The 23,298-nt window shown below is 43.6% G+C and overlaps 2 protein-coding genes across 2 annotated transcripts; one reads left to right on the top strand and one right to left on the bottom strand.

The window, feature by feature from the left end:
• Positions 1-222: 222 nt before the first annotated feature.
• alg2 (ALG2 alpha-1,3/1,6-mannosyltransferase) lies at positions 223-7,382 on the bottom strand. The gene is made up of 5 exons (XM_071916821.2): positions 7,283-7,382; positions 6,113-6,284; positions 5,743-5,880; positions 4,468-4,635; positions 223-1,891 (listed from the first exon to the last, which is right to left on the bottom strand). The coding sequence occupies exons 2-5, from the start codon at positions 6,281-6,283 to the stop codon at positions 1,151-1,153; spliced, it is 1,218 nt and encodes a 405-aa protein (XP_071772922.1). The 5' UTR covers position 6,284; positions 7,283-7,382; the 3' UTR covers positions 223-1,150.
• Positions 7,383-7,766: 384 nt separating this feature from the next.
• On the top strand, positions 7,767-11,487 carry sec61b (SEC61 translocon subunit beta). Its single transcript, XM_071916822.2, has 4 exons — positions 7,767-7,903; positions 8,512-8,609; positions 9,904-10,008; positions 10,881-11,487. Exons 1-4 carry the CDS (start codon positions 7,901-7,903, stop codon positions 10,966-10,968), a joined length of 294 nt encoding a protein of 97 aa, XP_071772923.1. The 5' UTR covers positions 7,767-7,900; the 3' UTR covers positions 10,969-11,487.
• Positions 11,488-23,298: the final 11,811 nt, after the last annotated feature.

Here is a 23,298-nt window from a genome sequence, read left to right as displayed (position 1 = left end):
AAAATAAATACTCCGCTACAAAGCCTCCTGTGCCATATTGTCTGAGAATGTTCCATAAACAACTCGAGGCACTATCAAATCTGTTCAATGAAAAGAACAAGGGATTCTTTAGCATTAACAATGTTTCTGTGCCTCCTCTCTCACCCACAAAATCCTTAGCAAACACTATTAAAGGCCAAAAAAAACTTACCAACAAAGCAAACCACACAAGAGTCAGGAAACTATGTGTCCTCTTGTTTATTAAGACTTCAGGAATGTCAATAAGAGCATGTCTATACAGTAGGAGGGCTGAAGAGGCCAGCTGGCAGACACAATGACCTTCTGCTATTCTCCCCATTGATAATGACCCAGACACAGGCGCACTGCCCATCAGCCAGACCTCTAATAAAGCCAAACACTCTCTATCATCTGCTAATAACCCCCACGCAGCCGCAGAGCCACGGACAGACCAATGTCCTCCGATTGTGAGGAGCGAACAAAGCTCTGGGCGGACGGGAAGTAGCGGAAAGCATCCTGCTTATCGATCTGGGGCTGTGCACTGCCTGATGGCACAAGGTGGTAACTACATTCTTCTTCTCTCCCATACACACATAGACAAAGACTACTGTAGAGAGGGAAAGGGGGAAAAAAACAAAACACATACACACAGTGCAAAACATTTCATTCCACCAATCAATCCTTTCAGTACACTCATTTGCTAGGCCCTTGCTTGCAGGGCGGCTGCACGTACACATGCACAATTAGACACGCACACACACTCACACACACACACACACAGGGGTGGTATTTTTCCAGGAACAGGATAGGTAAACTCGTTACTCTTTTCTTAATTGGTACAGAGATTCCGTCCTTCTTTTTTCCTCTAAGCAACCCCTCCAGGGGAATGCTGATTAATTGTCCTTCGAGTCCTCATAATACCACCACCTCCCCACACATATACACATACATTCTCTGCTATAAGAAACCCACTTCCACTCTCTATGGACCTACACCCCACTTGTCCACCGTCAGTCTCACAGTTCAGTAGAAGATAACGCAGCTCCAAAAAACAGATCAAAGCTCAGACCAGTGCATTCTATTCAGAGTTCCCCCGTTCCCTCAACCCCAGCCTCCATCCCGGCCGTCTCCTGCCTCGGCCCCAGCCTCCGCCTCACTGGGTCAGCCTCAGGATGTACCCGTGCAGCTGGTCTGAGAACGCCTGGAGGGAGAACTTATCATGTACCCTCCTCCTCCCAGCTTGTCCCATGTCCCTGCGGAGTTGGGGCTCCCTGACGAGCCTCTCCATGGCCTCAGAGAAAGCCTCAGCAGTGGGCTCACACAGGAACCCCGTCTCCCCGTCCCCCACGCTCTCCAGCGGGCCCCCGGAGTTCACCGCGATAACGGGGCAGCAGCAGTACATGGCCTCTACGGGAACGATCCCAAAATGCTCTCTACTCGGGGTGTAGAGCACCGCCGCGCTGCCTCGCAGCAGCGCCACTTTCAGCGCATCAGACGGGGAGCGCAGGAAAGTGACACAGTCCTCCAGGTCCAGCTGCGCTGCTAGCTCCTTCAGTTCAGTATAGTGTTGAACATTCTCAGCCACTCGGTCGTCATAGCCCCCCGCCACCACCAGGTGAACGCCTGCCGTCTGGCCCGAGGCCAGGCTGCCCCTCAGGGCGGCCAGGGCCTGCAGGGCCAGGCCCAGGTTCTTCTTGCGCTCGTAGCGGTTCAGAGAGAGGAAGAGGCAGGAGGTTCCCTCAGGGAGCAGCCCCGCCAGGCCCTGCGCCTCACTGGACGGCTGGTCAAAGGTAAGGGTGTTCAGGGAGGGATAGAGGACATCCGTCTGGACTCCTCCTAGACTGTGAAATGTGTCCCTGAAGACCCCTGCGGTGAACTGGCTGTTTACCAAAATCTAAGAGGCAGGAGACAGAGATTAGTTCATAAGGATCTCACATACAGTATATCACAGATGTTTTAATTCCTTTTGAGTTAAATGACAGCCTGAGGTCTTTGGTCATCTAAAGTCTAGACTGAAATCAAAATGTCATCAGGTCTTTTCCATCAGGCCCTGGGCTTTTGCAGCAACCTGCCTGAGGAGATCTGGCTGGTCAAATCAGTATCTTCTTTTACTTTTCACAAAATCACTTTAATAGATTTGCTTTTTTAATGGTTAAATAGACTTGCTTTTACCAATAATGTATGCCTTGTATTTTGATTTATTCCATTTCACTATAGTTTTTACCACAGTGTGGCTGCAATGGCACTGCGGTCTTCAAGAGCCAAATTCAAGTCAGTCAGTCACGCTGAGACATTTCACTCCTCTGGGCACTGTCAAACAACATTAGGGTGTGGTAAAAAATATTTAAGTCGCTCTATGTTGAGCAAGTAGTTAAGTAAAAAAAAAACTGTATTATTGTGAAAATTAAACTTTAAAAATAAAATCTCATGTTGGCTGCAATTTTTCACAACTCCCACAATCCTCTTCTTGTATACAAACAAATTTCAATGACGTCACATGACAAGAGAATTCTGGATTCCTCGACTACTGGTTTGCATGGACTAGGGCGATACAATGTTGTACTGGAGGTGGACAAAATAATGCAAACATCATATAAAAAAGGACTTTCACTTTGAGGTAAATGAAAATCACAATTACAAATGAAGTTACACAGAAGAGTCCAGTTGAATGTCAATTAGTTGTATGCATCAGCTTTAAAAACAGGTCTATCAATCACCACTTTTATATGTGAGTTTTCAAGGCAACATGAGGCAACTAACAGAGTTCCAAAGAGAACAAATAGCTGGTGCCAAAATTGCAAGTGCATCGGCCACAAAAACGAAAAAATTATTTGATGCGGCAAGGGGAACAGTTTTGAAAACCATGACAACATGCAAACAATGCCACAAAGTGCACTGGCAAAGAGAACAGCGGTTAGAAGTCATAACTCATTGAAAGGGATAGATGGACACAGAATAGTTGCTGAACACCACAAACTATGGCCTCAAAAATGACTGTGACACAGTCTCAACACAACACTGGAAGCTGTCCCTGTTGAAGAATGGTCCGATATCCCACTACACACAGTTCAAGACTTGTATGGCAGCATTCCAACCAGGATGGAAGTCGTCCTGAAGGCAGTCTGTGCCTCTGTCCCTTTTAAGTTACTTGATATTTGTACATTGTTAGGTGTTTTCATTATTTTTTTCCACCCCCTTGTATGGCAATATACATAGCTTAATATTTTCGTGACAAAACATACTGTAGCATTTTAGAAAAAATGTCACATTGTTCTATAAGCAGTGCTTTGTGTGCAATATGCAAAAAGTTATATTTGCTAACAGTTCAGTTTCTTATGTTAAGCCAAGCAGCCTAACATCACCGTTCTCCATAGAAGAGATTACAGCAGCTGATCAACTAGGTGAGCCACAGAGAGATCATATTCAAATAAACTAATAATTAATATGGTCTATATGTCATCATCACCAATGCACCATGGGACTGTGCAGAATATGTATGTTGTTCTTTTACAGTCTCCTCTTTCACTTTTAATGACTTTAAACTGATGATTTACTGCTTTATGTACTGTACTGTAAAGCATTGTGGGACATAGTTACACAAAGTGCTGTATAAATAAAGTTTATTGTTATGGTTTATTACACGCGTCTCCTTTAAGTATATACCTCTGAGATTATCTGTCTGGTGCTATAAACCTACTATGTGCATCTGAATCAACATACATGATCATCATTTAGAATTCAGTAACTGTCTTTACTGCTGTTTAAGCCAGAAATCACTTCCCTGTCTGCAGCTAGTGCAAAACGCAGCAGCATGGCTTTAAAATCAAATTTTGAATCTGAATCATATTACCCCCATTTTTAGCATCTCTACACTGTCTGCCTGTTGGTTTTAAAATTGATTTTAAATATTTTACTACGTACAAGACACGGTTAGGTGTAGCCCCTAGCTCCACTGCAGACCTTTTAATCCCCCATGAGCTGCAGCCCGGCCTGAAATCCTCAGGCAGGACCCTCAGGCCGTTCCCAAATCTGCACTTCAGACTGAAGTTGACAGCGTTTGCCGTCAGGGCCCCTCTGGTCTAAAATGCTCTGCCTGAGGAACTCAGGCTGGAAAAATCTGAGACATCTTTTAAATCACTTCTCTTAAATCTCCTTTTTATACACAGGCTTTTATGCAATTGGGTTACACCTATTTTATTGTTGTTTGTTTTATTCTTATTTTAAGCTTGTTTTAATTCATGACTGGCATTTTTATTACTTGCCATATTGACCTTTATTTACTTTTGTTCCACTGCTTGTTAAGCATTCTATAACACCATTTTGAATAGTGCAATATAAATTAAGTTTATTATTATTTCTCTGAATGGGAAATTTAAATTTAATGAGAACAGTGAAACGACTGGGTCCTGTATGCAACCCATCTCATGAGCTTTTGTATGAACCAGCCTGCGCCCCTTGGCCTTCCCGTACCATATCAGCCATGCCAGTGGTGCGCTCCTCCAGCCAGTCGATGGGAGCACGGTAAAGCTTCTTCAGGGCCGACTTCCTCTGGGTCAGCAGCTGGTCTGGGAAGTGACAGTAGAACAGAACCTTCTTCCTGTGACGGGACAGTCTCAGCACCGGGATACACACCGACACCTGGGGAGGAACGAAAGGAGCATAAACAAGGCAACAATAAACATGTCGCCCCACACAAATAATGTAGCCCCCCTCACAGTTAATCAGGAACAAATATGTCACCTTGTTTAGACCTCTAACTGTAGCGCCCCACTTGCACCAAACTGTGTAATTTTGAAAATGCTGGAGTGCAGCGGTGAGATGCATCATTTCCCCAGGATTTGAACAAATCCAATCAGGGGTGTCTGAGGTATCGCGCGCCACATGGACAAACAAACAATGTGGCGACCCCTTCAGGCAGGGAGGAGAATTTTGAAAATGCCAGAAGACGGCGGTGAGGTGCATCACTCCCACAGGTTTGGGCAAAATCCAATCAGTGGTGTCATGACATGTCAGACATGACATACACCAAGACAGACGAACGAGCGATGAAACGAAAGGAGACGGATCCAAAGTACTCTCCCCATTTCACCAAAGGGACAAAAAAATGTGTAAAATAGCTATACGCTACACAATATATCTGAATACAAGATATAAAAAATATAATATACCTAAACACTAAATAATATGTCTAAAGCATAGCTATAAAAAGATCTATTATTATATTGTGAGAGCACTATGGCCCTGACCGTTGCAAGCCTTATTTTTGGTTGCTTGTAATGCTGTAGATCTAGGAATTGAAGCTTATTCTAGTGAATAACTTGATTCTAGTGGCTCATTCTAGTGGTAAGTCGCTCCAAATGAGAGCGTCAGCCAAATGCCTAAAAAGTTAAATGTAATGTAAATTTAACAATGAGCATATAACTCTGTACTTATGTGTAAGAGAGAGATATAACTGTGTGTGTGTGAGTGAGTGAGTGAGTGAGTGAGTGAGTGAGTGAGTAAGAAAGAGAGAGAGAGACAGAGAAAGACCATTGTTGATAATGTAAGTTATCCTGTGAGTGACAGACTCAAACAAACTAAGGAGAGTGATGACAAGAGCTCCTTGCTGATGGACAGAGAGACAGACAGACAGACAGACAGACAGAGAGAGAGACAGACAGACAGACAGACAGACAGAGAGAGAGACAGACAGACAGACAGACAGACAGACAGAGAGAGAGACAGACAGACAGACAGACGGCTCACCTGATCACAGAAGATGACATCATACTCCAGCCCGCTGAAGAAGACCAGGTAGAGAGCCACATAGATCATCCTCAGGTAGGCACACAGGGCATGCAGGTAGCCACACACACTGGTGGGGAGCCAGTCACCCACACACACCTATCAGAAGAAGAACAAAGCAGGGTTATATGCACTTAAATATTTGTATGGTTACCAGGGAAATGCATGAAAAAATGCAGGGAAAAATTGAAGAAAGCAACAATACCTCATAAGGGTTTTGGGATATATCTTTATGTGTGTACCTAAAATAACTATTATAGATTATATGTTTTATATATGCAATTCAGAGGGGTGTGTGTGTGTGTGTGTGTGTGTGTGTGTGTGTACCCACCACGGGCAGGTCTGGGTCCAGGGTCTCAGAGAAGCAGTGTGTGGGATCATGATGGGCCGTCCAGATCTGGACGCTACATCCCCGAGACTTCAGAGCTACAGCAGCATCGACCACCAGCCGCTCCGCTCCACCGATCCCCAGATCTGGATGGAGGAACACCACCCGTGCCATCCTGCACAAACACACACACACACACACACACACACACACACACACAGCGTGAGCCGTCAAAGTTGAGGTGTGCTGCTTTTCTTTTTTTGAGGAATCAATTCAATTCGAATTACATCTACATTTTTATCAGCATTGTCTTTTTCCTATACAGGAAATTTGGTATGCAGACAGGGTTTGAAATACAGTAAAAACGCATTAACTCACCAAATGATATACCAATAAACAAATTATCAGTTGATAAGATGAGACAGGAAGTATACAGTGCAAATAATCTTCATTCTTGTTCAAAAAACAAGGCTGCTGGCTATACTCGTGATACTGACCCACACTCCTATATTCTGTAGTGTTAGCAACAGTTTAACAGAAAGGGTGACTTGGCCTGTAAGATTACTCTGAGAAAATGTATTTTTCATTTAATCAGGTCCATGTTGATAAAAACAAACAACTCTCCAAATCAAGAATCTGGTCTCTGATGGCATTAAGAGACACTTTCTGGAACTGCATCGTTGAAAAACACCTAGAATAATTTGTCCTTGTGGTCTCGTAAAATAATTATATGACCTTCTACACCTACAAGAGCTTCATTTCATTATAGATCCGAAACATAAAATGTGCTTATATCTCCTGCGCATCATCCTGGGTACTGTCAAGATGTTCCCAAATATTTCTACCATTCATTGTCAGTGGGGAACCTCCAGAAAGCCTGTTGCTGGAATTACAGTTAGGAATTGTGGTTCTCTTGTTCTTTCACTCTGTTCAAAATCACAGCAAATGTGAATTCTGATTTAGGTGGATTTTTGTCTTAGGCAGGGTTGTTAAATTATCATTTACAGTGTTGCTATGGTGGTGGTTGCTAGCCTAGTCGCTGGGTTTATAAACTGTACTGTAGTTAGCAACTTGGTGGACAGCTGTCTTTATAGCTGAACACTAGCTACATCCACATCTCCATACACTTCATCTTGTGAGTTTATAAGCTCAATTATAATGCTGAACGTTTACCTTTCGTATCTCGACTATGCACCTTGTCCAAGTTTGGAAACCCGTGATTATGCTGCTGTGTCTTTACCCTGTAGTTTCGTGTTTTAGTGGAAATGCTGTCATGGATTACTCTGAAACTGTACCAGTCGGACGCCATGATGGCTCAAATTCTCCGTTGTAATCTAGCCATTCGCGCGTCATGTATGAACCACAATGGCGCCTAATTCCTCATTGAGCAGCACAGGTTTCCTGCGAGACACGTCACCTCACGACAAAAGCGGTCATTCATTTGCCTTTAAATTTAAGTACCAAGAAATATTCCATTAAATAGAATAAAAGGATAAATAGTTTTAAAAAATATTTTATAGACGAAATATTAAAAACGAACACGTGAAATAAGGTGTTCAGCTAATTATCCGTGTAGACAATGCGACCAGACCGTCAGGCTTCTGCTCGGTCTCCTGCATTGGTCTTCTGTTTTGCAGTCGTGTCCTTTTTAGACAAGCGTCATCTTTCTGAGCTCTCTTCTCAAGTTTTGACGAATTCACACCGGCTGCCCACTATTCATTTGACGTGGACATCAGCTTGAAGAGGGGCTCAGGGTTTCATATTCAACTCGCATCGCAACATTAAACCAACATGGTGAGTTTCCCCACTCCATCTGGCATTGTATGTTCATAGCCAACCTGCTTACTTTCTGCTTAGATTCCGTTAGAATGAAGCTAACGTTATGCTATCTGCTAGCTTGCCTGCTAACGTTAGCTCTTCATTTGTAGACGTGGCTATACTCCAGCAAGTTAAATTGACTGACAAATCAAAAGATCTTTCAGCTGGTCCAGTGTTTAAGTAAGCAATTATATATACACGGTTGCTAGCCAAAGAGACTATGTATGTTTCCTATGCCAATTTTATAATGAAACTATACTATGGGCCAAGGCCATAGCCATCAGTGTCTGGGACAAACGTGACAGTTCAGATGTTGTCAATTGATCATATTAAGCCCTCTTTATTAGAATAGTTAAGGTGTGTGTGTGTGAGAGAGAGAAAGAGAGAGAGAGAGAGACAGTGTGTGTGTGTGTGTGTGTGAGAGAGAGAGAGAGAGAGAGAGAGAGAGAGAGAGAGAGAGAGAGAGAGAGAGAGAGAGAGTGTGTGTGTGTGTGTGTTACTGAAGAGAGAGAGAGAGTCAGTGTGTGGCTGAGTGAGTGTGAATCCTATCTGCATGTGTTTTAATTCTGGTGTCTTTCTCCCAGCCTGGACCAGCAGCAAGTGCAACTAATGTTGGGGCCTCCAGCCGTTCCCCCAGCAAGACAGTGGCTCCCCGCGCAGCAGGCTCCACAGTCAGACAGAGGTATACACTCACAGCCGCACAAACTTTTACTTCAACAAAATTCACTCATGTACACAGACATATAACCTCTCTTAAGATAGGAGAAGATGGAGCTTAAATGATACCCATGGAGAAACTGTGCAAAGCAGCTGTTCTTTTTGATTACCCTTCTACTTCCTACTCTTTTCAGTCTGTCCAGATGATGGCTAACAGTGGTCTGGTTTCTATTACAAGGTCAAACAAGGCATGGCTTTACAATTACAGTTCTCACTCATTCTCTCCAAAAAAATATGTCTGATTGTTTTTCAAGAGTCATTATATGCCAGCAAGGGTAACTCCCAATAAAAGAGTACTTATACTTGGTAAAGTGGCTAGTGATGCGCACTGTACATTAAATATGCAAGATAAGGTGCCCAGCAATTCTGGTGTGCACTCTTTTAGACACTCTCCATGATTATTATCCATATACCCCCAGCCTGACCCTGCCCCCTCATTACATAATACTGTAATAAATGATTGATGATTTTCAGATAACCCTTCGCTGTATTTTTGTGAGCCCCGAGGAGATTAGAGCAGCAGATAGATGTTGTGCTCTGGGCTTAATCAGTGTGTAATCAGAGGCTCGCTGTCACCTCTCTCATCATTACCTATTACAATCACCCTCTTCATTACCTCATTAACCTCCATTTAATCTCATCACCAGTGAACTAGCCATGAATCACTCAGCCCTGCCATCACCAGCTACTGTACTTGGGAGTTGTATTCTGAATACAGAGTATAATGCCACTCTTTTTTTCTAAATAGCCAGCTCAGATCCTCCAGAAATCACTAGAAATTAATTGGCATCAAGCTTCTCTTGAGTAGGGTTAGAGGTTTGACTTGGTGGGAAAACCTGCCAGTCGTAGTGATTGCAAAGTTTAGTTTTCAGAAACTACTTGCACAGGGAAAAACCTCAGGTTTCAAAAGTAGGCACTTGACAGTTACAGATTTCAATGCGTTGTTATGAACTTGACCTTGACTGCGCTGTCCTGGCGGCTCAATGGTCTAAGGCACATACCATGTAAACGCAATGTCCTGGGTTTGAATCTGGCCCAGGACCTTTGTCACTTGTGATCCCCCTCTCTCTTCCCCCTTTCCTCTCTCTTCACTTTCTCTAGGCAAAAATGGTCTTTTAAAAAAATAAAGAAAACTCCATGACCATTTAATCAGATATATGATATAGTTCTTCACACAAAACTTTTATTGATGGAAGTCGTGACATTCGACAGTGTTGACATACTTTTGACTTGGCGTGTTTTACGTGTGTGTTTCGCAGGAAAGCAACCAGCAGCGGCACACGCAGCGCTGGCAGGACCACAGCATCGGCAGGCACTGGGGGCATGTGGCGCTTCTACACAGAGGACTCGCCAGGGCTCAAAGTGTAAGTGCAGTGCAGAATAGCAGTTATACACACACTCCTGCACGAACGTAAGGACTCGCAGGTGCACGTAAACACACGCACTAATATTCAGTCTTCACTAATTCTAAGATAGACTCTCTCTTTCACACACACAGTATCAATAAGGGTATTCATGTTCATTAGGTGGATTGATATGAATGTTTAATGACGGGAAATTGGGTTTAGGTGCCTCTGTGGTAGAACAAATAATCTCTGCCCCGCTGATCACCCTGGTGTGAGAGTGTACGTGTGCGTGTTTCTAGGTGTGTGTGTGTATGTTGCGCACACAATTTGAATTTGTTGAGTGAGCATGCATTTTAAAAACTCCCTCAACCTTATAAACTTTTATTCTGCTGCAAAACCTCCCCAATATTAGAGAACGCCTCCCGTCTTCTGGCCGTTCCCGGTCATGGTTGATCGATGGTGCTGTGGAGGTTATTGAGTGCGTTTCTCCAGCAGTCGAAGGAGGGCAGACTAGCCATACAGTGCTGTATATCGAGTGCGTGTTTGTTCCTGCGTTAGACGCCGGCCTCAAAGCTTCATTAAAGGATCCACTCTGAAAGGTCAACTCAATTACAGCCTTCTGACAGGGGGAGGAGGGGGCAACGGAGAAGATGGTTGGCATGGCAATGCTGCTACTTAGCGATGCGCCCCTCCACCCCACCCCCACTCAGTCCCTCCTTCAGAGATGAGAGCCCCTCCTTGTTTCCAAAGCTCATCAATAAAATCAGGCACTCCACTAAGACTCTCGCTCATGCCGGGGTTATAGCAAATGATGGGACTGGATTGTGAGTGTGTGTGCACGCGAGTGTGTGTCTAAGTGTGTTAATCTGGGTGTCTCTCTGTTGTGACAGTGGGCCGGTGCCAGTGCTGGTGATGAGTCTGCTCTTCATTGCCTCGGTCTTCATGCTGCACATCTGGGGGAAGTACACCCGCTCTTAAACTCCATCCTGTGACCTCTAACCCTGCGCCTCGGCTTCTTAACACATTGGACCTGGACCAAACAGCAAGCGAACAATATCTTCACTCCCCTAGTCCCCTCACCCCTACACTACAACACACACACACAGACTTACAAACTGGGTTTTTGTATGCACCCGTTTCAGTAGATGATCTTCATCTGCACTGATGATATCCACCTTGTTGCTTTTACCCATCCCATGTTTTTAAGATCAGTTAGGATGGAGGAGAGGAAGCCATTCTAGCCCACCTCAGATGCCGTGTGTGTGTGTGTGTGTGTGGCCTCCCTCCGAGCAGCAGCAGCAGCTTGTGTTCCCTCCACCGCTGCATGCAGGTTCAGTGCAGAGTGTTCAAGGACATTGTTGTTTTTCAGGCCCCCAGCAAACATCCCTCTTTCCAGCCTGAATTGGAACATGTTGTTATTATTTTTTTTTGTTTTTTGTTAACCGCATTTGTACAAAATTTAATTGTAATATTGTACAATAAAAGACTCAAATAGAATGTCTGTGTTTTAAATGAAACCCCATTTCATTTTGGTGATATGTGTATTAGAAATTGCAATGATCACATTAACAGTGAGCTTTTTGTGTACTCTGAGAGAAAGAAAATGTTTTTAACTATACTGTCAATGAACAGTGAGGCAGTTACTTGTGTTGCTGCTTTGAACCTTCTTTAACTGCTAGCTGACTATTGAAAGTGGGGTTTTTTGCACTTATGGCTTCTTATCCACCACCAAATGTCATTTGAAAATTTTTCTGATTTAGTTCAGCGTAATTACATTCTAGATGGGTGTGCTTTGCCACAGAACAATATGAGTGGCAGAAAGTTGGGACAATCACAGAACTATTTAAAAGTTGAGTGTATTGACAATTCACGTAATGCTATCTGAGTTGTCCTGTCCACTGCCCTGTTCGGTAACACAAAAACTATTTTTGCAACTTATTTGAACCAGGCTTGGGCTATACCTCCTCATTAATCCTATCAGTGTCTTTCACTTCATGTGGAAAGAGATATAATGTACATTTGTTAAAGAACCTTGGCTAGTACCCAAAATTTGCATTTATGCTGACTGTATAATCAAACCGCGTTATACAAAATCCTAATCATGCCATGTCTTGTGGGACACAACTTGTAATGTGAGTCATCCTATGGATTTGCATGTGAGCCTCTTACATGTTCATGCAACACACATAGACAGCATCTTATTATCTGTATGAGCAGAAAAGGTCAGACCTGTATATACATATTCCAGCAGCTTTAAAGTGACGTTTGACTTCAGATGGAAATGTTAACTTCACAGTATTTATACATCTATAGAGGTTCAGAAGCATCAACCTCCAGCAGTAACTGTCCCAGGGTTTCCTATCACCGCCAGCGTTGAAGCTTTTTTTTCTGCAGCTCTCAATATCAATAATTGCAGATAGGTAAAATTACTTTTTGAAAAGTAGCAAGTAAGAATCCATAGTCAGAGTGATACCAGAAGGCAAAAGACCTGCAGTACATCAGAAATAATGTTGCAGATGTTTAATGACCTGTAGCATCAGATTAATAATTTATTTGACTAAATATGTCACATCGTAAGTATGTAGTACCTTTACTCCTTTGAATCCAGTGGACTATATCTGGGGGAGAATAAAGCTTCTGACCACTACAGAAAATATACAGAAAGATATGAATGGTTGTTCTAGAAGAGACAAAAAATTGTAATACATTCACAGTACAATTAAAATTATTTTTAATAAATGATACAATACAAAAAAAAACAAATCAACAAATCATTCTTTTAACATATTTTTGAGAAGAGGTATTTTGCACGCCCTTTGTTGTCAGCGAATTGGCTCACAGTGTCTAATGATATTTATTGAGTGCGATCAGTTTGCATAATTAAATGAATATATATTTAAGTTTTCCTCTATAATCACTGAAAACCTTTCCTAAATGTGCTTTATTTGAATTTTTCCCAGGTGAAGACTTCTTCACCTGCAGTGTCCTCCTCCTCCTGAGGGGGGCGCTCCAGACTATTGTCTGAACATCACTTGCTCAGCCAAGACATCAAGATATTAAGCTGTCCTCGCGGAGGGACAGGCATGAACATATGTTCTGCTGTGCTTTTTACTGATGAAATCATTATATTACTATGTGGCATACCCAGCGGGCATAGACAGACTGAGGTACAGCAACTGAAGTATTTGATAAAGCTTGTGTGTTAATCAAGTGTGTCATAGCCAGAATTGAGTGAGTGTGTTGAGTGAAACATGGGTGAAATATGTCAAAATAATTTGATTTGTCTACATGAGGTTAAATAGAGTGCAGCACCTACAGAAGAATTTACAACGTGATGCTCAGTATAATGACCAATTAAGTTGTAGCAGTACAGTGTGCTGCTGGCTGGATGTTTTGTAGTTGTAGAAGTAGTTGTTGGCCAACCTGCATCCCCAGGTTATCTCTGTTGAATATGAAACCACCAGCTGGCACTGCCTGTGCTTGTGCGCGCACATATGTGTGTGTGTGTGTGTGTGTGTGTGTGTGTATGTGTGTGTGAGCTTGTTCATTGTGTTTAACATAGCGTTCAGGTCCTGTTCATTAATTCATTCTGTTGCTATGGCTCTGCTTTCCCACAGGCTTCCAGTGTTCGTGGCAAACCCAGTCACTACTGCCACATCACTCTCTCTCTCACACACACACACACACACACAAACTCACAAACTCCACGGCCCAATTCACGGTGGCACAACACGGCAGTGAGCCAGAATAATTCAACATAACAATTAAATATGAAGGAGTGGTGGCGAGGCTGTCCCTCAGTGTTCAGGAGTCAGACAGGCCCAGGCAGCATGTGGAGCTCTGTCACCCTCCATGCTGCTGCTGCTCCAAACCAACTACCTGTAGTTCCAAACTCCTCCTGACACGGCCTATAGAAGTCAGCTTGAAGTTATATCAAGGGGTAAAAATGAGCTTGAATTTTTTAATGTCTGGGACCAAAACCCACAGTCTTTGACATATGAACCCCTTGTGTTATGGACAGATAGATGCATACAACACCTTGTTCATTATAGGGAATATTAAAATGCATCGACAGTTCCCATATTCTAATAATTCAGAGATCAATAAAATTCAGTGGCGCACTGAAAGTGAAGCTCTCATTCATAGGTTTGTCTATAAAGCAAAGTGAAAAGGTCTCTTACACTAAACAACAAATAATAAACTACATAAAACGGTAAACGAGTGGATAATAAAGTGAATCAGCCATAAAGAAAAGCATAGTCATAAAGAAAAGCATAGGAAAAATACTATTGTGCATGCATTAAGGCTTCAACTTGATTTTGGAGCTCAAGAAGTTGACAAAAGAAAATGCAAATGAGCCAGTGTGGATGAAACGGGATGAAGGAAGGTAAACACTGCTCGTCTTTCATGTATAGTCATACATTTGGTCAGGTTGGAATTCACAACTGAGTGATTTATTCCCTCTGCTGATGAGACGATTAGATAGAAGGTGTTGGGAGTCATAGTCATTTCCACTCTGAGCTGCATCAAAGAGTTTCCATCAACAGGTATAAATTACCAGACAACTGAAGACTATATCCGAACTCTACATAAATCATCCTGAACATACACAGAGTGGTATAACATGTGTCTTATGGAAGTAACAAGAGAGAGAGAGAGAGATGAGTGAGAGATAGGAAGAGAAAGAAAGAAAGAAAGAAAAGAGCAGCTTTCTTTAGAGCTCTTCCTCTCTGTGTCTTTTTCACCAGAAACCATATCCTGTGAAGAAACCGCAGGCTTTTTCAAGGGACGGTCCCTCACACAGACACAAGCATGCGCACGCACACACAATATAGGAGACCTGTAAATAGGTCACATGTATTTTCTCTTCTATGTGACACTTGCTCCCTCTGTGGTTTATGCATGGAGAAAAAAATACTGTTAAAGTCTCTCTCTCTCTCTCTTTCTCTTTCTCTTTTTCTTTCTCTCTCTCTCTCTCTGGCAGATACACACAGATACCTTCCCTCAGCCCTGAGGATTCAATCTCACTGTCCATTGGATATCAGACACACTGGGGGGGGGGATCCAAAACTAGTCTTCGTTTTATGCAGAATATTTCTTCTGATGTGTGTGTGCACTCACTTGTGTATGTTTGTGTGTGTGTGTGTGTGTGTGTGTGTGTGTGTGTGTGTGTGTTTGAATGGATCACACGGTTGGTAAAGCGTGGCATGGAGAAGCGGGCGGAATCGATTCGGCTCTCTGACCAAGCGAATCCTAAGGGACGTCCCAAAAACCAAGGGGGGTGGTGTGGTGGGGCGAGCCTGGAGCCTGATGGTGGGGATACACACAACACAGGACCACCTGTGTGACTGAGTCCACAGGGCCAAACGGTATAAACACCGGCCAGTCACCTAACTAACCTCACGGACGCTCATTCTCAATTTTTAAAAGATGTCCTAATCCTTACACTATGTCATTTGCATTATGTGTGTGTGTGTGTGTTTTGGTCCGGACCTTATGATCATAAGACCAGTGGTCAGGCAGTGATTAGTCAGCAGCGTAGCAGCCAATAGGCCAGATATTCTGTTAATGGCTAGTGATCAGTAGCATGCCCTGGTCTGCTGAGAGGTGATAGCTTGTTCACTGTAAAACAATCTGCCTCCATATTCCACCAGGGGCAGCGCACATGGCCACAGTCATATGTATCTGGGTCAGGAGGGTCAGCGAGAGAGGTGAGGGGAGAGAGAGAGAGAGAGGGAGAGTGTGTGTGTGTGTGTGTGTGTGTGTGTGTGTGCCAGCTGGAGACTCCCATGTTCTCTCTGGACCCGGACCCTCCTTCAGACAGAAATAAGAGCGTCAGAGTCCGGGCCAAGGCTGAGTCTGCATCTATCACTACCTCGCCTCTCCCTCTCTCTCCCTTTAATCCTCTGTGACACACACTCCCCTCGTGGTTTATGCATGGCAGATGAATACTGTGAAGACTCTGCCTCACTCTCTCTCTAGCATGCAGGCACACACACACACACACACATATATATATATCTACAGACATAAACACTTGTTGTCTCTTGTTTTGCGGTCTAATAGAAAGTTTTAATCACCCTGCAGAGACGTTACTTGTAAATAACAAGTAATAATTACTGATAACATTTCTATTAAGTGCTATTAAGTTCTATTAACTATACCCGTTTATTGTGAATTTCAGTGTAGTTATAAGCTATAAATATGATTATATTGTGTTATGACAATAACTGTAGTTGTTTAAAAGTGGTTTCAAAATCCATTTATAATGCATTGCTTTATAAATATTTAATAATAATTACTTATGTTCGCTGTAATCTATGTTTCTATTGTACAACCAGCCTGTACCTCTGAGACATACAGAGCTTTATGACAGAACTGATTATTGTGTCTTTAGAGATTTTTGAACCAGTATTGAAGTATTTTTGTCCGCTTTAGTGATGCACAACAGCTGCCATCGGAGGCCACTGCACCTCCATCCCAGCATGCCGAGCAACGCGGGTGATTTTCTATTATAAAAAGAGACCGCATATATCCATATATCAGTGTCAGAGGTGTAAGATCAAGCATTTAGAGGTCGTACATTAACACATTCACCAGTACCTGCACACTGCACAACCAAATCCATTATACCCATCAAAACAGATGACTTAATTTATTTTACATTACTATTGAGATATTTGTCCTGTACATGGACAATCTTGTTCATAAACAGTGCAGCATCTCTTTCACCAAACAAAAACTAGCTGCTCCACAGTAAACAGTGAACACATTATCTGACACCTGTGACCTCCCGCATCACATTGATTTTAAATTCCTTCAGCAATTGTTGGCCACTTGTTTGCCAAAACTGTGTCATATAGGAATGAGTCTAGACACTTGCCGAGCCAGTATTCCCACTCAATTACCCTGTTGCTGCCACCCGCAATCACCATGTACATTTTTGAACATGTTTTGTGAGGTGATTTCCACGGTGCTGTCACACACCCACTTTAAGTGTGTCATGTCTGTTTCAAAATATTGAGCAAACAGTTGGCTTTGGTTAAACTAGGACAAAATTACACGAGTCGTAGTTCACAAAGGTTTATAAGTAGACAAACAGAATGCACTAAGGGGTAAAATTTAGGCGAAAGGATGTTCATAGTTTGTACTAAACTACTGACTCCCAAAAACAGTTGATACTACAAAGAGAGGAGGAGGAGAGGAAGACAAAAAAACACAAGGCCCTGGAAAAAGACAGACGTGAACGACGTTACAGAAAGAGACTCCAGTGGAAACAGCTGATGGTGGAACAAAAACAGAACAAAATAGACAGAAATATACTGATATGTGCACAGAATTTAACGGAATGGAACAGAGAGGGGGCTCAGCTAAAGGTGGAAATGAGAGCTAAACAAAAATTAAAGGAGTGGAAGAAAAGAAGGAAGCCAAATACACAAAACACACATTTGGCCTGTTTGACGAAAAGACAGCAGCAAAGAACGAGGGGCCAATTAAAAAGAAAACAAAATGCAACAACTGGGTTGCACCACATGGCAGAGAGTAATGAGACTACTGTATATCATAGGGTGAGGATGATGATGATTGTAGAAACCTCCTGAAAGAAAGTGTTAACCAGGCATTAACTCCAGGTTGTAATGATAAAATAGCTGAAGAATTGACAGAGCCTGACCAAAAACGGGGAGGGGAGGCCAGTGCTGAAATCTCCAAGGAAACCATTGTAACTGTGAAAGACATAAACATAGACTGGAGAGCCTTGAACTGGCTCAATCAGAAAGTGAAGGACCATAACAAGAGAATGATTGAGAGGATCTGGAAGAGAGAGCAGGAGGAAGGGGACATCCGCAATTATGTTACATTTCAGTGAAGATAGGTCCACTGATCTTCTGTAGTGTCACTATTTAAGTTTAGAATGCCTATATATAGTCAATACTTTGCTTTCTCTGTCGATGCAACCAAGCAGGAGGTAGTGGCACCCAAGAAAAGGATGAGCGTAAGGCAGAAGAAGCGGCTGATGTAATGTTCAAAAAGCAACAAACATTCAAGGCAGCCTTCACCAATTATTGAAGCTTTCATGTACTTGTAGCTTTCCTCTGAGGTGGAAATTATTTGCAACCCATGCTGGTACTCTTTTTGTTTTTCTCCCCCAGCTGACCACCCTCGAGACCCCCAGCCTTCTCCTCATGCCTGCTTTCATTTTCCCTGCGCTCCTTTCATTTTCAAACCCCACCGAAAAAACAAAACGGTAAATAAAAGGCAAAAAAAAAAAAAAAAACAATACCTACAAGCACTGTGTCTGTCCTCTTTTTATTAATCTGTTTGCATCAGCTTACACGCAGTATGACAGCTGAGAAACGGACATGTTTTTTATACTGTAAGTGAAAGCAAAGCAACAGAAACAATGGAATGAACAAATGGAAAACAATGAAGGGAATCACTTAAGAAGAAAGCAAAGCAAATAACAGATTACAGTCCTGAGGGCATGACTGCAACAACCATCCACCACCATGCTGTTTCCTTGAATTTTAATGATCATTCACATACCTGTCTGCCTCACTCTTGCCTCAGTAAACAAACTCAAACTCTCTTAAGCATCCAGTAAACACTTTTCAGTTTTCATTTCAGTTTTCATCAGGGACAACAGACCGGACATTTGCGTGGAGGTGGTGTTGGTGGTATAGCATTATAGGAACGAGGAGAAGTACAATTAGGGGGGGGGGGGTGTTTACATTAAGGAGGCAGCGTTGGTCACTGTGACCTTTTCACACACAAACAGCCCCCCTCCCACCAGCAGCTGGGTAGCACCGCGTCAGGCCTGGTGATGCCCCGTGTGACTGCCACAGGCATGCAGGGCCAACTGGGCTGTGATGTCACCAGCATGTGTCCCCCCTCTGCTGAGTCCCTTACAACCCCCTAACCCCTCCCACCCACCCCCCACCGCTCTCCCACCCACCACCCACCCCTCTCCCACCAGCCCATGGCAGAGCGGATCAGACCGGACCCTCAGGGACACACCGGCCATGGCAGGACTAATTTAGAGAGAAGGGGGGGTTGGGGGGGGGGGGGGGGGGGGGGGGGTGAGGAGGGTGACACCGCTATGCTGAGTGGCTCAGGTGTCAGCCTTGTGCTTTCTAATATTAAAGACACTTGGCTTGTGTGTGTGTGTGTGTGTGTGTGTGCAACTGTGTGCTGTGAGTGTGTGTTTATGTGCAGTGTATTTTTAGGGGGCTGTATTTTCCACTCCTTGTGCAGCGGCGCAGGGCAGTGACAGAGGGGAGAGGTGAGGCGGAGGGGGGAGGGGGGGTGTACAGTGTGTCTGGGAATCACCTGGCTCTTATATCATTTTCTTCTTCATTTAAATATTTTGATGGAGACATTCTGATCACGCCTTCAATTTATTTTGCTACAAAATTCTCTGCACTTCAAATTGTTAAAAAAAAAAAAATGTTTCAAATATGGCAGCATCATGACTGCCTTCTTCACAGCTAGTTTAAGTAAACCAACATTGAAATGTTAATGTACACCAACATTTTTACCCCAAAATAACATACATAACATACACCGAGCGCCGAATTTGAAATTATTCAAATTATAACAATTCAGAAGTTCACCTTCCCTTACTTCTCCATTTCTCCCCCTTCCCAGTCTCCCCTGCTTTTGCTTCCTCTCTCAGTGTCAAAGCATTTCACTTATCTCTGTCCTTCTCTAGGGTTTGGTCTGGTGACTGGACAGATGAGAGTGTAAATAGGTTACAGATGAGGGACAGTAGTAGGTTGGGGGGTAGAAGGTGGGGAGGGGAGGGGGGATTGTCCCTCTCTCTCTCTCTCTCTCTCTCGCTCTCTCTCTCTCTCTCTCTCTGGTGTGATGTCAGAGGCACATGGAGAGCATTCCTTCGGAGCAGCGGGTGTCCCTGTCACGTAGCACACACCACTTCACTCTGCCCTTCGCCTGTCTCTCTGACCTCCCCACGGGCTTGTTAAAGTGGCAGCTGAGAGTCCCGTTCCTTTGATGACCGGTGATGTCGCACTATCACTTTTGATAGTTTTGATTGAGTACTATGTGCTGACATTCAACAATGCCCCCTCTCCTCTCTTTCTCTCTCCTTGCCTGCACAAGCTGACACTCCCTATGAGGACGGGGGACAGTACATGGGGCAACAAACAGCTTTCTGGCACGGCTGGATCCTGGAGGTGGTGACTCTCTTTGCTGTGGATTATCTGAAACTGAAATTGCTTGTGGATTATCTGAGATCCGTGTGTTTTTTCAATGCCAATGGGTTACATGTATTTTGAACCGGTTGAGTGTTCTCTATGCCAGGCTGGGGAGGCTTCCTATTTGGCTGATCTGCAGGAACAAGACTTTTAGGCCTACAGATCCTGTGGCATTGCTGAACAGGACACCTTAGTGTGGAGTACATGTATTGTTTTTTTAAAGAAATTATATTGTCACATTAATGAACGTTTGAGGGCTGTGGAATGCATTATGTATGGTGGGAAAAGAAGGTCTGACTGTTTGAATTTAAATGTTGAGTGTACCTGTGAGGGCCGCCAGCACTGTAAATATTGTTTCATTAAAGAACCACAAGTCAAAGTCTTTCTTTCTCTCTCTCCCTCTCTCTCTCGGCACCGGGCCAGCAGGCTGGTAGACAACAGACATGTGGTTTAGTGGTTTATCTTTTCAGAAGCCTTCCACATGATGAGCGGCAGAACTCTGGAGCTGATGAATGAGGAAGAAGGCCGTCGGTGTCAGATACCATGAGAGCAGCCTTCAGTCACATGTCCGCTGGACAGACAGAGCATGACGCTTTTGATATATAAACTAATATATATACCATCACTCACTGAAACATCACCGTCTCCGACACTGACGATGTTGACTACTGAATAAGGTTATGAATAATTTACCATCATCGACCTCAGTTGTTGTGCTAGGCATTAACCCAAAAGTTTTCCTGAGGGGTTGTAACTGAAGAAGTAAGCTGAGTGAGTCTCCTCTCAAACCAAACTCACAACTGAACCCTGATTTAATAATAACTAGGTGAGGAAGGATCAGAAATCTTAACTTGTGACAACAGTAAATACTTTAAAAAACGTATTGTGTCTATGAACCTGGCATGTTTTCTCACGAGTACATTTGATTATGTAATTGTGAGTTACATGAACGCTAACATAATTTTCATCTTCATACATACATCTATGTTACTTAACCCTCTTACCATCACAATAGCTTCTTCCAGACCAGTTGATTTGCATATAGTGGCTGCCAGGTTTGCATATAGCATATGTTCCCTATGTTCTATGGTATGTTCATTCTTTCTCAGCAGGTGTGTCAGGGCAGGTACTGCCAAAGCCTGACAGTGAATCTGTATGTGTATGTGTGTGTGTGTGTGTGTGTGTGTGTATGTCTTCCAGGGGAAAGATATTTTGCAATCTTTAATGTTCAGGGTGTGGGTTCATTATGTGAATTGCATTCTCATATACAGTACAGTCCATATACCCATCCAAACACAACACCAACAACTGCTTATCAAGCAGAGTTCAACCCAGCCACTTTTATGGCTGCTGAGCTGTGTGAAACTTACTAACTATAATAGTATCCATATAGTTCCTTCTCTGTTATCTGCAACTCAGAACATAACCCAGTTGCTACAGGTGATCTTGCATATTAATTTGGAGCCAGACTAAAGCCAGTTTAATTTATGCAGACATAATAAATCTGTGTCTGAGCCCTGATCAAACTACTATGTCATTCATAATTCTCCAGCAGCTAGAGCGAGCGCCAACCTGCCCTTCATATGAGCTAACTGGTGTTCCTACCCCCACTCACACAGACCCTCCTGTTACCGATTTCCTAGAAATGCCCCGGTCTGTGGCCCATGTCAAAGCTCATCTGACCCATCGCCCAGCGTGTTGCTGTGACCCAGTCGGCAGCAGCGGTCTTGACACACTGCCCTGGCTTACACATCCTCCAGAACTGTTACATAAGCTCTTCTCCCTCCTTTCCACACACGAGGATTTGCATATTGGGCTACTTTGCGATCGCAGCAGTTCCTGCGCATGGAATGGGCATGTACGCTGCTCCTGGGGAGTCTGTCTGTGAGCTGTTACTTGTCTACTGGCTGTGGGTCTGAGCAGGGGAATTCCCTTAAAATACTCAATTGTAAATCAGGATAAGTGTGTGGGGGTGTGTGCATGTGTGTGTGTGTGGGTGTGTGTGCATGTGTCTATGAGCACATGTGTGTCAAAGCCCCAGGCAATAGAGAGGATAATAACTTAATGACAGACCAGTCCCCCACTCATAATTCTCTAGCAGCCTGAGGTGAAGAGGTGTGTGTGTGGGGCGCTTGGGGTGGCAAGGGGGGTGGGGGTGGGGGGGGGTGTATCAGGAAAACTGACAGGAGCTGCTCACACACTCATACACACTAACTTACTGACTTTTCTTCTCTCAACTTCTCATCTTTCCTTCTTCACCTGCCCTCTCTTAACGCCTTTCTTCCTCCCTGCTAACTTCTTCTTTCCTGTCATCCAGCTTTTCATTTCCTCCCTTTCTTCCATTCTTCTTCCTCATCTTTGCACCTCACCTGCTCTGCCCTCCTGCTTCCCCCCCCCCCCCCCCCGATGCTCACTAGTTGCTCACATGAATAAATGGATGAGGTAAAGAACAGGTAAAACAAACCAAAGACACAATCGGCTGGGGGAGAAAAGTGCCGACTTGCAGATTTTTCTCACAGAGATTTGTCTCAGTGAATGATTGATGAGAGGAGACAGACAGTAAACATGGCAGTGTGAGCATCAGTGTGTGTGTGTGTGTGTGTGTGTGTGTGTGTGTGTGTGTGTGCGCGCGCAAGCATGTGTGCCTACAGTATGTGCATGTGTGTGTATGAAGGAGGGATCCAGTCTTAGCTGTGAGCAGTGGACTCTCGCTGTCTCTCTATGTTTTATTAAAAAGTTGAGAAATACAGGGAAACAGAGGAACTTGTCTGTTTAGCAGGCAACTGATTCTTTTTTCATGAGCCTGTTTTATATTGATGAGTCTGTTGTGTGTCTGTGATTTGTAGCCGAACAGAAATAACTTTGTTTCGGCTCCACGGGAAGAAGCTGGACGGATGCTTTCATTTTTAAATGTTTTCACTTCCAGCGTGTATATCTGATGAACTGGGCAGTCCAGGCTGGGTTAGGTACACAAAGAGGTTATGCACAAATAGGCACACACACAATAGTGCTGCATAAAGTTGTGGAGCAACGTGTTCTATAGTTGTGCATGTGTGCGTGTGCATGTGTGCGTGTGTGTGTGTGTGTGTGTGTGTGT

Source organism: Centroberyx gerrardi, chromosome 12 (assembly GCF_048128805.1).
Source record: "Centroberyx gerrardi isolate f3 chromosome 12, fCenGer3.hap1.cur.20231027, whole genome shotgun sequence".
Lineage (NCBI taxonomy): Eukaryota > Metazoa > Chordata > Actinopteri > Beryciformes > Berycidae > Centroberyx > Centroberyx gerrardi.
This window is presented reverse-complemented; position numbering and strand designations above follow the sequence as displayed.